At 47.9% G+C, this 14,031-nt stretch overlaps 1 protein-coding gene across 2 annotated transcripts; it reads left to right on the top strand.

The window, feature by feature from the left end:
• Positions 1–6,366: 6,366 nt before the first annotated feature.
• On the top strand, positions 6,367–14,007 carry GTF2H4 (general transcription factor IIH subunit 4). 2 transcript variants are annotated; one of them, XM_055406060.2, is made up of 14 exons: positions 6,367–6,588; positions 7,268–7,354; positions 7,617–7,721; positions 8,048–8,179; positions 8,441–8,537; positions 8,630–8,718; positions 9,154–9,265; positions 9,411–9,479; positions 9,680–9,763; positions 10,015–10,147; positions 10,339–10,469; positions 11,514–11,561; positions 11,738–11,816; positions 13,687–14,007. In XM_055406060.2, exons 3-14 carry the CDS (start codon positions 7,648–7,650, stop codon positions 13,857–13,859), a joined length of 1,221 nt encoding a protein of 406 aa, XP_055262035.1. In that variant the 5' UTR covers positions 6,367–6,588; positions 7,268–7,354; positions 7,617–7,647; the 3' UTR covers positions 13,860–14,007. The 2 variants fall into 2 exon arrangements, with proteins under 2 accessions (XP_055262035.1, XP_055262034.1); XM_055406059.2 differs by having other exon boundaries at positions 7,212–7,354.
• The last annotated feature ends 24 nt before the right edge of the window (positions 14,008–14,031 follow it).

The raw sequence follows: 14,031 nt of genomic DNA, 5'->3' as shown, positions 1-14,031 counted from the left end.
CCCTTGGGGTTCCAGGTCACAGATCTGAGTCCTGCTGGAAACTACACAGGTCAGATCACTATGACCCACAATTTAAGATAAGCACTGACAGAACAAAGAACTCCCAAACCTCTGACCTTATAAGTCTTAAGCTCTAGACCTATGCAATCACCTTGGGTTCATTGGAATTTAAGTCTCAGCAGGTTCAAACCTGCTGCTAGTCTGTGGTTTTCTGACAGCCGCACAAGACAGAAACCTGGGGATCATCCTTATACCCCTTTTCCCCTACTTTCATCTCCCAAGTCCAATCTACCAAGAAGCTCTGTTGCCTTTGCTTCCCCTATTCCCCTTAAATTCATCATTTCTGTTTCCATCCCCATCGGGGCACATGCTACCTCCACCTTGCCTGGACCACTGCAGTAATCTCCCAGGATCTGGTTCTATTCCTCTCTGATTTGTTTAAGCCAGTGTGATCTTTAGGCATGCAAATCTAAACCCACTCCTTTATTCCAAACCCTTTAATGGCTTCCCATGGACCTCAAAATAGAACAAAATCTTTTGGGGCAAGTTTGCTCCCCTGCCCCTACTTTGTGCACTACTGGCCTTCTTTCAGTCCCTCCAGTGGACACAGTCCTTCCCGCCACATGGCATTTGCAGCTTGATGTTCCTCCATCTGGAACACAGTTCCCTGGTGTTTTTGCCTTGTTAACTCCCGCTTGTCCTTCAGTAACCTTCCCTGACTTGCCCAACCAGGTCAAATCCCCTCTTGATGCTCTCAGAGCACATGACTCTTCTTTGTAGCACTTACTACAGGTATAAATTTACATGTTTTTAGTTATTTTTTAAAAAATAATGACAATGCTACTTACTGAGCACCCTCTATGTGCCAGGCTGTTGTTCAGTTGCTTGGTCATGTCCAACTCTTTGCCACCCCATGGACTGCAGCATGTCAGACTTCCCTGTCCTTCACTATCTCCCAGAGTTTGCTCAAATTCATGTCCATTGAGTAGTGATGCCATCCAACCATCTCAGCCTCTGTCGTCCCCTTCTTCTGCCTTCAGTGTTTCCCAGCATTAGGGTCTTTTCCGGTAAGTCAGCTCTTCACATCAGGCGGCCAAAGTATTGGAGTTTAAGCTTCAGCATCAGTCCTTCCAATGAATATTCAGAACTGATCTCCTTTAAGATTGACTGGTTTCATATTGTTGCAGTCCAAGGGACTCTCAAGAGTCTTTTCCAACACCACAGTTCAAAAGCATCAGTTCTTCGACACTCAGCCTTCTTTATGGTCCAACTCTCATACCCATACATGACCACTGGAAAAACCATAGCTTTGACTAGACAGACCTTTGTTGGCAAAGCAATGTCTCTGCTTTTTAATATGCTATATAGGTTTGTCATAGCTTTTCCTGCAAGAAGCAAGCATCTTTTAATTTCATGGTTGCAGTCACCATCTGGAGCCCAAGAAACTAAAGTCTGTCACTGTTTCTATTGTTTCCCCATCTATTTGCCATGAAACAATGGGACCAGATGCCATGATCTTCGTTTTTTATATGTTGAGTTTTAAGCCAGCTTTTTCACTCTCCTCTTTCACTTTCATCAAGAGGCTCTTTAGTTCTTCTTCACTTTCTGCCATAAGGGTGGTATTATCTGCATATCTGAGGTTATTGGTATTTCTCCCGGCAGTGTTGATTCCAGCTTGTGCTTCATCCAGCCCAGCATTTCAAATGATGTACTCTGCATATAAGTTAAATAAGCACGGTGACAATATACAGCCTTGATATACTCCTTTCCCAATTTGGAACCAGTCTGTTGTTCCATGGTCAGTTCTAACTGTTGCTTCTTGACCTGTGTACAAGTTTCTCAGGAGGCAGGTCAGGTGGTCTGTTATTCCCATCTCTTTAAGAATTTTCCACAATTTGTTGTGATCCACACAAAAGCATTAGCATAGTCAATGAAGCAGAAGTAAATGTTTTTCTAGAGTTTTATATCTTAGTTAATTCAATGCAGGAAGTAGTTATTGCCATTTCGCAGAGAAGAAAAACCTCTGTTAGGTTAGCAATATGTCCAGGGCAGCACAGCTGGGAAATGGAAAAACTGATGGCTAACAGCCTGCCGGCTCCTGGCTCTGTTCCTTCTTTCCAGGACACCTGAGGGGGAGAAGACATGAGCTCTCTATTACCCATCATAGGATGTTTTCATACACAGAGTGGATAGCCCTAGTCAGGGACCTCTTTCCATAATTGCAGCTCCTAGGAGCCCAGGCTGATTTTCTTCCTGAAGGCCAGTTCTAGGAACTCAGACTGTGCTCAGCCGGACATCAGACCCCTTGCATCCCTTAAATCAGGGCTCTCCAAGAGAACTCTGTGATCATGGTCTACAACTGCACCATCTAATAGGTAGCTGCTAGCTACCTGCAGCTATTATTTGAAACAGAGCTAATATGACTGAGAAACTGAATTTAAATTTTTGTTTCAGTTAATTTAAATAGCCACAGGTGACTAGCAGCTCCTGTTCTGGACAGTGCAGACTTAGTTTTCTCTACATTGTAGGGAACCATGATCCAGTCCAACCAGCTCGCCTTGCTTGCTCTGATTAAAATGAAGCATATGGCCTATTTCAGTTTTCAGTTCAGTTCAGTTCAGTCACTCAGTCGTGTCCGACTCTTTGCGACCCCATGAATCACAGCATGCCAGGCCTCCCTGTCCATCACCAACTCCCGGAGTTCACTCAAACTCATGTCCATTGAGTCAGTGATGCCATCCAGCCATCTCATTCTCTGTCGTCCCCTTCTCCTCCTGCCCCCAATCCCTCCCAGCATCAGAGTCTTTCCCAGTGAGTCAACTCTTCGCATGAGGTGGCCAAAGTATTGGAGTTTCAGCTTAGCATCAGTCCTTCTAATGAACACCCAGGACTGATCTCCTTTAGAATGGACTGGTTGTGCACACATAAATGTTTACTTAAAAAATGGCACTGGACTAGGTGTGCCACTTTATAATCTCCTTTTCTTCCTGTCATGATAGGTGGTCCACAGTTCAGGCCAGGAGGCAGTGTCCTCCTCTGCAAGTGTTGCCTGGTATCCTATATTTCAACGACCCATATTTTATCTAACCAGCTCCCAGTGATAAACATTTGGACTGTCTTCAATGTTTTCAGGCTACAACAACAAACACAGTTTAGTAAACATCTTTACATGTATATCTCTCTACCCATGTGGGAGAATTTCAGTATGCTACCTTCCTAATAGGGAGTTGCTAGGTCAAAGTGTAATCATTAAAACCATTGGTGCTGCTGCTGCTAAGTCACTTCAGTCGTGTCCGACTCTGTGTGACCCCACTGACGGCAGCCCACCAGGCTCCCCCATCCCTGGGATTCTCCAGGCAAGAACACCGGAGTGGGTTGCCATTTCCTTCTCCAATGTGTGAAAGTGAAAAGTGAAAGTGAAGTGGCTCAGTCGTGTCCGACCCTTAGCGACCCCACGGACTGCAGCCTACCAGGCTCCTCCATCCATGGGATTTTCTAGGCAAGAGTACTGGAGTGGCTTGCCATTGCCTTCTCTGAAAACCATTGGTACATACCGCCAAATTACCCTTAAAAGGGTATGCCTATGTTAACTTTCCACAAAAGGATTATGAATATGGTCAAGTGCTCATGTATACTGAAGCCAACAGTGAGGTTGTCATTATTACTATCATTGCTAACTGGACATTATTTATTTACTTTTCCTTAGTTAAGAGTGAATTCCCTGGTGGCTCAGACAGTAAAGAGTGCCTGCAATGAGGGAGGCCTGAGTTCCGTCCCTGAGTTGGGAAGATCCCCTGGAGAAGGAAATGGCAACCCACTCCAGTATTCTTGCCTGGAAAATCCCATGGATGGAGGAGCCTGGGGGGCTACAGTCCATACAGTTGCAAAGAGTCTGACACGACTGAGTGACTTCACTTTCACTTTCAATTAAGAGTGAAGGTGAGAGTTTCTTAGACTTCCCTGGTGGCTCAGCTGGTAAAGAATCAACCTGCAATGCAGGAGACCTGGGTTCAATCCCTGGGTTGGGAAGATCCCCTGGAGAATGGAAACGTTACCCACTCCATATTCTGGCCTGGAGAATTCCATGGACTGTATAGTCCATGGGGTCGCAAAGAATCACTTTTGAGAGTTTCTTAAAGGCACTTGTGTTACAAGGCACTTGTGTTTATTCCGTTTACTGTCTGTTATTTCTTAGTATTTCTATTATATTGTTTCTTTTTCTTACTGCTTTTGAGCAATAATTGCTCTTTGTATTTTGGCTATTTTATCAACCATTTCTTCCCAGATTATCAGTTCAGTTCAGTTCAGTCGCTCAGTCATGTCCGACTCTTTGTGACCCCACGAACTGCAGCACGCCAGGCCTTTCTGTCCATCACCAACTCCCGGAGTTTACCCAAACTCATGTCCATTGACTCGGTGATGCCATCCAACCATCTCATCCTCTGTTGTCCCCTTCTCCTCCTGCCCTCAATCTTTCCCAGCATCAGGGTCTTTTCAAATGAGTCAGCTCTTTGCATCAGATGGCCAAAGTATTGGAGTTTCAGCTTCAACATCAGTCCTTCCAATGATCACCCAGGACTGATCTCCTTTAGGATGGACTGGTTGGATCTCCTTGCAGTCCAAGGGACTCTCAAGAGTCTTTTCCAACACCACAGTTCAAAAGCATCAATTCTTCAGCGCTCAGCCTTCTTTAAAGTCCAACTCTCACATCCATACATGACTACTGGAAAAACCATAGCCTTGACTAGATGGACCTTTGTTGGTAAAGCAATGTCTCTGTTTCTTAATATGCTGTCTAGGTTGGTCATAACTTTCCTTCCAAGGAGTAAGCGTCTTAATTTCATGGCTGCAGTCACCATCTGCAGTGATTTTGGAGCCCCCAAAAATAAGGATTATAATTTGTCCTTTAACCTTATTTAAAGTCTGTCATAAAGAAGCTTTGCCAGTTTTGTGTCACTCTTTGAGGATTTTAAACATTGCTCAAGAAACAGAGCAACAAAACATGCATGGGCTGGCTACAAAGTGTAACAAAGGCTTAGTCTTACCATTTTGATTCCTGGTCACTTGCAGATGTACTTCAAATCCCAATTCCAGCACTTTCTAGCTATCTAATCGCAATCACAAATTTCTTAAATCTCAATGAGTTTCCATTTTCTAGTCTGCAAAGTGGGAATAACAAAACTGAAAGTTGTTCAGTGGTGTCCAACTCTTTCCTACCCCATGGACTATACAGTTCATGGAATTCTCCAGGCCAGAATACTGGACTTGGTAGCCATTCCCTTCTCCAGGGGATCTTCCCAATAAAACTTGCCTTTCAGGAATTTGGGGGAAGGTATAGCTCTGGCTTTTACTGAAGAAGTTCCTTCACCCCGTAATAGTTTCATAATTCAAATCAGATCAAACAATTTTTCTTTTAAAGACTGCATTTATTAGGATATTCTAATTAAACGGGAAGCGCTGAAATTCCAATACTTTGGCCACCTGATACAAAGAACTGACTCATTGGAAAAGACCCTCATGCTGGGAAAGATTGAAGGCGGGAGGAGAAGGGGATGACAGAGGATGAGATGGCTGGATGGCATCACCGACTCAATGGACATGAGTTTGAGTAAGCTCCAGGAGTTGGTGATGGACAGGGAAGCCTGGCTGCAGTCCATGGGGTCGCAAAGAGTCAGATAGGACTGAGCTACTGAACTGAACTGGGGAGGTGGGTGGAAGCATGCAGGACATGAGAACATTTGTGGAGGACTTGGGCTTCCCTGTTGGCTCAGACGGTAAAGAGTTTGCCTGCAGTGTGGGAGACCCAGGTTCGATCCCTGGGTCGGAAAGATTCCCTGGAGAAGGAAACAACAACTCACTCCAGTATTCTTGACTGGAAAAATCCCATGGATGGTGAAGCTTGACAGGCCCCAGTCCATGGGGTTGCAAAGAGTCAGACACGACTGAGCGACTTCACTTTAAATACCGAGGAAGGCGCAATGGATTGAATTAACTCCTAATTCGAGAAAATGCTCTGCAAAGTGCATTATTCCAATTTTACGGTAAGCAACTGAGCTCAAGGAACCCAGTTTCCTTCGTCTCTACAGGTAAGCGCCTCACTATCAAGCAGTTTCTGCACCTCCGCCAGGAAGCCCTCGGGGTATTTCTACTCCCAGAGTCCCCACTCCAGTTCAGTCAGTTAGACTCGCCGTTAGCCGAGTGGGTGGAAAGGGAGGCGGAACGAAGCAGCCAGACCTCCGGTGCTCCCGGCTCTCTCCGCTAGGCTTCCTCGCGCTGCCTTTTGGGAGTTGTAGTCAGACGCGCCTCAGTTTGCTCCCGGATGAGGGAGGACAAGACTCCACTTCCTAGCATGCCTTGCTGTGGGCTGGTGCAGCTCCGATTCTTATCCTCTTCACTTTTCCACTCCTTCCCTTCTCTTCTGGGAATCCTCCACTGTGGGCTCCAGTCGGTGAAATTCTTCGTCTCTCTCCCATTTTTTTCCCTGTCATTTCCCGCCATCCTTTGTCCTCTTCCCGGGAGCCACTGGCTCCGTTTAAGCGACGGCTTGTGACTCGGAGTGCACGAGGAGGGGATCGACACTGAGTTACGGTAAGGGTGCAGGGAAAGAAGGGGTGGCGGAGATATGAGGCACAGAGTTGAGTGAGAGGCGAGCATCGGGAGGAAAGTAGGGGACAAGTTGGGAGATCGTGCGGTGTAGATCAGGGTGAATGGTGTGAGTTGGTCTTCGGTGAGGGAAGAGGGAAGAAGTGGAATTGGATTTGGGAGACATGGAGGGGAAAAATAGTTACTGCCGTGCTCAACACGAGGTGGGGCCAAGAAGTGGATGGGAAGAACATACAGATTTGGAACTTATAGGCTGATCAGACCAAGAGAGGCAGAAGGGAAAGAGCGTTGGGCTCAAACAAGTATCTTTGTCACTGCTTAGGTAAAGATGAGACAAGTCATTGAATATCAAATGTTTTTGCAAATATGGGACAGTTGACAATTCTGTCATCTAGAAATTGAGAGAAGACTGGCGTTTAGGCCAGAAGTGAGGTGAGAAGGCAGGAAAAGAGGGGAGGTTGGTCAGGATTGGGAGAAACAAGAGATGAGTGAAATGAAAAAGGAAACCATAGATGAGTTTTCGTGGGGGCCAGTGGATCGGGAATCAGAAAGGTGAGGGGCGACACTGGCATGGCTTGGGGGGCTACACTAACACTTGGATCTCTCAGGTGATGGAGAGCACCCCTTCCAGGGGTGGACTGAATCGAGTACACCTACAATGCAGGAATTTGCAGGAATTCCTAGGAGGCCTGAGCCCTGGAGTATTGGATCGATTGTATGGGCACCCTGCCACCTGTCTGGCTGTCTTCAGGTGAGGACCCCCTTCATGGTAGGGTCCACGGTGGGGAAATGTAATGGGGCCTGCAGACTGAAATAAGTTATTGTGGGTAGAAGCTTAGCCCTGGTGGGCTGGGAGAGTAAAGTGTGTCAGGCCAAACCAGTGGAGGATGTGGGGTCAGCAAGACAGGTTAAAGTGTGGGGGTGAATGTGAGATGTTTGAGAGGCCGTGGAGGGCAGGGATGCAGTTCTAAGACAGTTTCTGATATTAACATTGTCCCTCTCCTCGCTTACAGGGAGCTCCCATCTTTGGCTAAGAACTGGGTGATGCGGATGCTCTTTCTGGAGCAGCCTTTGCCGCAAGCTGCTGTGGCCCTGTGGGTGAAGAAGGAATTCAGCAAGTGAGTCTCTCCTGCATTTTTAGCCAGATACAAATTTCTCAACAGCCAGGCTTCCCAAACTGCTGTTCTTGGAACACTTCTAGGAAATATTAATGGGGACACCAACAACACATTTGGGAAATTCTCATTACTGTATTTTGCCTCTCGGAGAGTTGTGATGTCTGGTAGGTGTTCCAGTAAAGAAATTTGCCTTAAGACACTGATCTCACTCTGTGAAACACTGTTCCAAGGACCACCAGTTTAGAAAAGGCAGAAACTGACGCCTTTGTGGGTCTCCTTCTCTCTGTTCCCTAGTTATCTCCCTCACCTCTCTGCTTCTGTTCCAGAGCTCAGGAGGAAAGCACGGGGTTGCTGAGCGGCCTCCGTATCTGGCACACCCAGCTGCTCCCTGGTGGTCTCCAGGGCCTCATTCTCAACCCCATCTTCCGCCAAAACCTCCGCATTGCCCTTCTGGGTGGGTATGTCACTTCCGTCTTTTCCTAAATTAGGTAGGGGACATAGTGATTGAATTGCTGGCCAGGGAGCTCCTGAGGGGCCTCTCTGCAACCTTGTGGGCTCTACCTTTGGAATCTCCTTTAGGAGTAAGTTGGACCAGATGGAGTTACATGGTGTAGGACATGTCTCCCACTCACGGTCCCTGGGGATGATGGTAGAATAAGGGCAGAAACATGGGTGGGGAACACAGGTAGGGTTCCTTACTGTTGGCCATCCTGGCATAGGGGCAAGGCCTGGTCTGATGACACAAGTCAGCTGGGACCAGACAAGCATGCCCGGGACGTCCCCTCACTTGACAAGTACGCCGAGGAGCGATGGGAGGTGAGGACTTGGGACTCTGTGGGTGTCTCTACTTGTGTTCCTGCTTCCCAGAGCCTTTAAGGCATCCGACTCTGTTCTCTTCCGTTCTTCAGGTGGTCCTGCACTTCATGGTGGGGTCCCCCAGTGCAGCCGTCAGCCAGGACTTGGCTCAGCTCCTCAGCCAGGCTGGGCTCATGAAGAGGTGAGGAAGCTGGAGGTACAACAGCTCTGTTTTGCCACTTCCTTGAGTCCCTGCTACATTGAGTCCACCTTGGGTCAGGATTGGAGGGGGTTGACTGAAAAAGGAGGGCTGAGGGACTTCCCCAGTGGTCCAGTGGCTAAGAGTCCACGCTCCTAATGCAGGGGGCCCGGGTTCGATCCTTAGTCAGGGAACTAGATCCCACATGCCTCAACTAAGAGTTTGCATGTCATAACTAAAAATACTGCTTGCTGCAACAAAGATGGAAGATCCTGCATGCTACAACTAAGACCAGGCATGGCCAAATAAATATTTTTAAAAGGAGAGTGGAGCAGAGTATGGCAAGAGATAAACCAAAAAAGAAAACAAACGTGGGCACACAGGTGGGATGGTAGCCTTTCTCTGCACACCTCTGCCATGAGCCCTGTCTGTCTCCAGTGCTGAACCTGGAGAGCCACCCTGCATTACCTCTGCCGGCTTCCAGTTCCTGTTGCTGGACACCCCAGCCCAGCTCTGGTACTTTATGTTGCAGTATCTGCAGACAGCCCAGGTGAGCAGGTCAGGGGTGCCCACCAGCACTCTCTGCTCTTCCCCAGACCCACTGAGGGACTGTTTCCCGCAGACTTTGTTCCCTGATTTTCTCTCATTTCCTTCCTCCCACCCTTCCCCCTTTGTCTCTGCCGATTCCTCCCTAGAGTCGGGGCATGGACCTAGTGGAGATTCTCTCCTTCCTCTTCCAGCTCAGCTTCTCCACTCTGGGCAAGGTGAGCAGGGGGCTTGAGTGGGCGAGATGGAAAGAGAGTAAAGAGATGGGAAGGGGAAATGAGGTAATGGGGCAATACAGTGGAGGATAAGAATGAACACAGAACATGCAGAGATGGGAAACGAGGGAGTGAGTTTATGGGATTGGGAAAGGGAGAATGGGATGTGTTTTGGACCCCAGCTGGCCACACCTTTTCCCCAGGATTACTCTGTGGAAGGTATGAGTGATTCTCTGTTGAACTTCCTGCAACATCTGCGTGAGTTTGGGCTTGTTTTCCAGAGGAAGGTATGAGCATCCAGACACATGGCCTCTACCGAAGAGACGGGGTGGGATGGTGCCTTGGCCTTTAAAGGAGAGTGGGGTCTTGGGAGGCAGTCACAAGATGCAGTTGCCAGGACTGAACACTTTTCTCCCTTGAGGGAGAGAAGTTGGGAGCTGAGGTCCTGGGCACTGGGAGGAATCTGATGTTTCAGGAGGAGGATGTAGGGCAGTGATGCCTGAGAGAGGGCCTGTGGCCTTTCCCTTCTCCTTTTCAGAGGAAATCTCGGCGTTACTACCCCACACGCCTGGCCATCAATCTCTCGTCAGGTGTTTCTGGGGCTGGGGGCACTGCACATCAGCCAGGCTTCATTGTTGTGGAAACCAATTACCGACTGTATGCCTACACGGGTGAGGCTGGACAGGGGGCCCCTGGGAGAGCAGGCTGGTGGGCAGGGGAGGAAGAAGGGGAAAGAAGCAGGAGGGACTGCCAGTTTCTGGTCACGTACACTTGTAACTTGGTGGTTTACAGAGCTCTCTGAGGCTTGGGGGAGCCTAGATGTAGGAAGCCTCCTAATCCTTTCTTCCTATCGTCTGGTCAGAGTCGGAGCTGCAGATCGCCCTCATTGCCCTTTTCTCTGAGATGCTCTATCGCTTCCCCAACATGGTGGTGGCACAGGTGACCCGGGAGAGTGTGCAGCAGGCCATTGCCAGTGGCATCACAGCCCAGCAGGTATCGCTGCTTGGGGAAGGTGTGGGTGGAAAGAAAGGCTGCACTTGGGTTGTCAGGTACGGGGTGGTTACCTTCCGGAAGGCTAGCATGGGGTCTGTTACAGAAGGTGCTGGTGAGCTGTCTATGTGTGAACATTAGGTCATGAGAAGTCAAGTCTCTCAGTGTGGGGAGAGGTAGACCCTCCTGCAGAAGACACGTAAGGAGAAGCTATAACTGGATTTGTGTCTCAGCACCACCACTTCCTAGCTGCACAGATGACCTAGTTGTTCCTCTTATCTGAGCCTCAGTTTCCTCACCTGGAAAATGGAAATAATGACATTTCTCGCTTCAGGGCTTTTGATAGTTCTCACTTCAGCTATCAGGGTTTCCCTGCTAGCTCAGGTGGTAAAGAATTCACCTGCAATGCAGGAGACCCCAGTGCAATTCCTGGGTTGGGAAGAACCACTGGAGAAGGGATAGGCTACCCGCTCCAGTATTCATGGGCTTCCCTTGTGGTTCAGCTGGTAAAGAATCCGCCCACAATGTGGGAGACCTGGGTTTGATCCCTGGGTTGGGAAGAACCCCTGGAGAAGGGACAGGCTACCCACTCCAGTATTCTGGCTTAGAGAATTACATGGACTGCATAGTCTATGGGGTCGCAAAGAGTCAGACATGACTGAGCCACTGAGCAAAGGGTTGTTGAATGAAGTCAATGAAATAGAGGTAAAGCATTTAGTTCAGAGCCTGCCATGCAGTTAGTGCTCAAAAATAATAGTTGCTGTTACTTTAAAGAAAAAAAAAAAACTATGGAAAGGGCAAATATACCAAAGAAGGAGCAGCAGACATCACCAATGGGAGCAACACCTGAGGACAACAGCTAATCTGGGATGTGTTGAATTGATAGGCATATGCCTATGAGTTTTTAAACAATCAATTGATGTTCGGTGACATTAGGAGACAGGTAGCTTTTCTGCTTTCTTATTTGTGAATTCTGTGCAATGAGAATTGCACTCACTTGAGAATTTGTTTACTGCCATTGATCCCAATTCTTGTCTGTTTTCCTAGATCATCCATTTCCTAAGGACAAGGGCCCACCCAGTGATGCTTAAACAGGTACGAACAGGAGGCTGGAGGGACAGACAGCTGCAGGAGGTTGAGAGCCCTTGGTACCTGGTGATGAAGTGATGGAAAAGAGAAATGGACCTCCAAATCTGGGGAATGAGTGGAGGGCTGGGGCTGCCTGGAGTAGTGCTCCTGAATCTTACAAGGGCCATCCCTTGCCCCTGCAGACACCAGTGCTGCCTCCCACCATCACAGACCAGATTCGGCTCTGGGAGCTGGAAAGGGACAGACTCCGGTTCACTGAAGGTGAGTGGCTTTTGGTGGGTTTTTTTGGTCATTGGCCAGAAGGACAGTTCAGTCTTGGTGAGCTAAAAAAGCTGTTCATGCATTTTATTTTTTGTTTACTGCATAGGCTAGTAAACCCATGCATGTTTTATTTCAGGATGAGCTGATGGCAGTAAATAAATTCTCAAATGAGTGTGATTTGGATTCAGCTAGAAGAGGGAAATTGGAAGGGATTCAATTCAGTTCAGTCGCTCAGTTGTGTCCAACTCTTTGTGCCCCCATGAACTGCAGCACACCAGGCTTCCCTGTCCATCACCAACTCCCGGAGCTTACTCAAACTTATGTTCATCGAGTTGGTGATGCCATCCACCGACCTCATCTTCTGTTGTCCCCTTCTCCTCCCGCCTTCAATCTTTCCCAGCATCAGGGTCTTTTCCAATGAGTCAGTTCTTCGCATCAGGTGACCAAAATATTGGAGTTTCAGCTTCAGCATCAGTCCTTCCAATGAATATTCAGGACTGATTTCCTTTAAGATTGGTTTGTTCTCCTTGCAGTCCAAGGGACTCTCTGAGTCTTCTCCAACACCACAGTTCAAAAGCATCAATTCTTCGGTACTCAGCCTTCTTTATAGTCCAACTCTCACATCCATACATGACTACTGGAAAAACCATAGCTTTGACTAGATGGACCTTTGTTGGCAAAGCAATGTCTCTACTTTTTAATATACTATTTAGGTTGGTCGTAGCTTTTCTTGCAAGGAGCAAGCATCTTTTAATTTCAGGGCTATAGTCACCATCTGCAGTGATTTTAGAGCCCCCAAAAATAAAGTCTGTCACTGTTTCCACTGTTTCCCCATCTATTTGCCATGAAGTAATGGGAGTTTCCCTCTATTTGTCATGAAGTGATGGGACCAGATGCCATGATCTTAGTTTTCTGAATGTTGAGTTTTAAGTCAACTTTTTCACTCTCCTCTTTCACTTTCATCAAGAGACTCTTTAGTTCTTCGGTTTCTGCCATAAGGGTGGTGTCATCTGCGTATCTGAGGTTATTGCTAGTTCTCCCAGCAGTCTTGATTCCAGCTTGTGCTTCATCCAACCCATCCTATATCCAACTCATGATATACTCTGATATGTTAAATAAGCAGGGTGACAATATACAGCCTTCACATACTCCTTTCCTGATCTGGAACCAGTCTGTTCCATGTCCAGTTCTAACTGTTGCTTCTTGACCTGCATACAGATATCTCAGGAGGCAGGTCAGGTGGTCTAGTATTCCCATCTCTTTAAGAATTTTCCACAGTTTGTTGTGTTCCACACAGTCAAAGGCTTTGGCATAGTCAATAAAGCAGAAGTAGATGTTTTTCTGGAACTCTCTTGCTTTTTCCATGATCCAACGGATGTTGGCAATTTGATTTCTGGTTCCTCTGCCTTTTCTAAATCCAGCTTGAACATCTGGAAGTTCACAGTTCACGTATTGTTGAAGCTTGGCTTGCAAGACTTTGAGCATTACTTTGCTAGCATGTGAGATGAGTCCAATTGTGCCATAGTTTGAACATTCTTTGGCACTGGAATGAAAACTGACCTTTTTCAGTCCTGTGGCCACTGCTGAGTGTTCCAGATTTGCTGGCATATTGAGTGCAGCACTTTCACAGCATCGTCTTTTAGGATTTGAGGGATAATACATAGGGATAATTTCTCTGGTTTTGGAAAGCAATGGGTTTTCTTATTGTATTATACCGCCCTCCTGAATATGGCTGGGTCATGCTAGTGTTAGGATTTAAATGTGGGTGGCAAGTTGAGACCGCTGGTTCCCTGAGGCTGCCATCGAGGGGCTCTCGCCTCCTGTTCTCACCTCCTCTCTCTCCCCGCTGCCCCTGACCTGCGGACCCCAGGCGTCCTGTATAACCAGTTCCTGTCACAAGTGGACTTTGAGCTGCTGCTGGCCCACGCGCGGGAGCTGGGCGTCCTGGTGTTCGAGAACTCGGCTAAGCGGCTCATGGTGGTGACCCCGGCTGGGCACAGCGACGTCAAGCGCTTCTGGAAGCGGCAGAAGCACAATTCCTGAGAGTGCGGGACTGGACCTGGGCGGGGCGCACCCGGGGAGGCGGGCTGCGTGGAGGCCGGCGCGGCCTCAGAACTCAGGTGTTTTTTTTTTTTAATTCACACGTCGGGACCCTTCTAGTTTAATAAAATTGTGAAAGTGAACCACACGACCCCCACCACCTCCCTGGGAAGCC

This window comes from Moschus berezovskii, chromosome 23 (assembly GCF_049115385.1).
Source record: "Moschus berezovskii isolate FMDL1 chromosome 23, NW_MosBer_1.0, whole genome shotgun sequence".
NCBI classification, from domain to species: Eukaryota; Metazoa; Chordata; class Mammalia; order Artiodactyla; family Moschidae; genus Moschus; species Moschus berezovskii.
The sequence above is the reverse complement of the archived record's forward strand: the minus strand, read 5'-3'. Positions and strand labels throughout refer to the sequence as shown.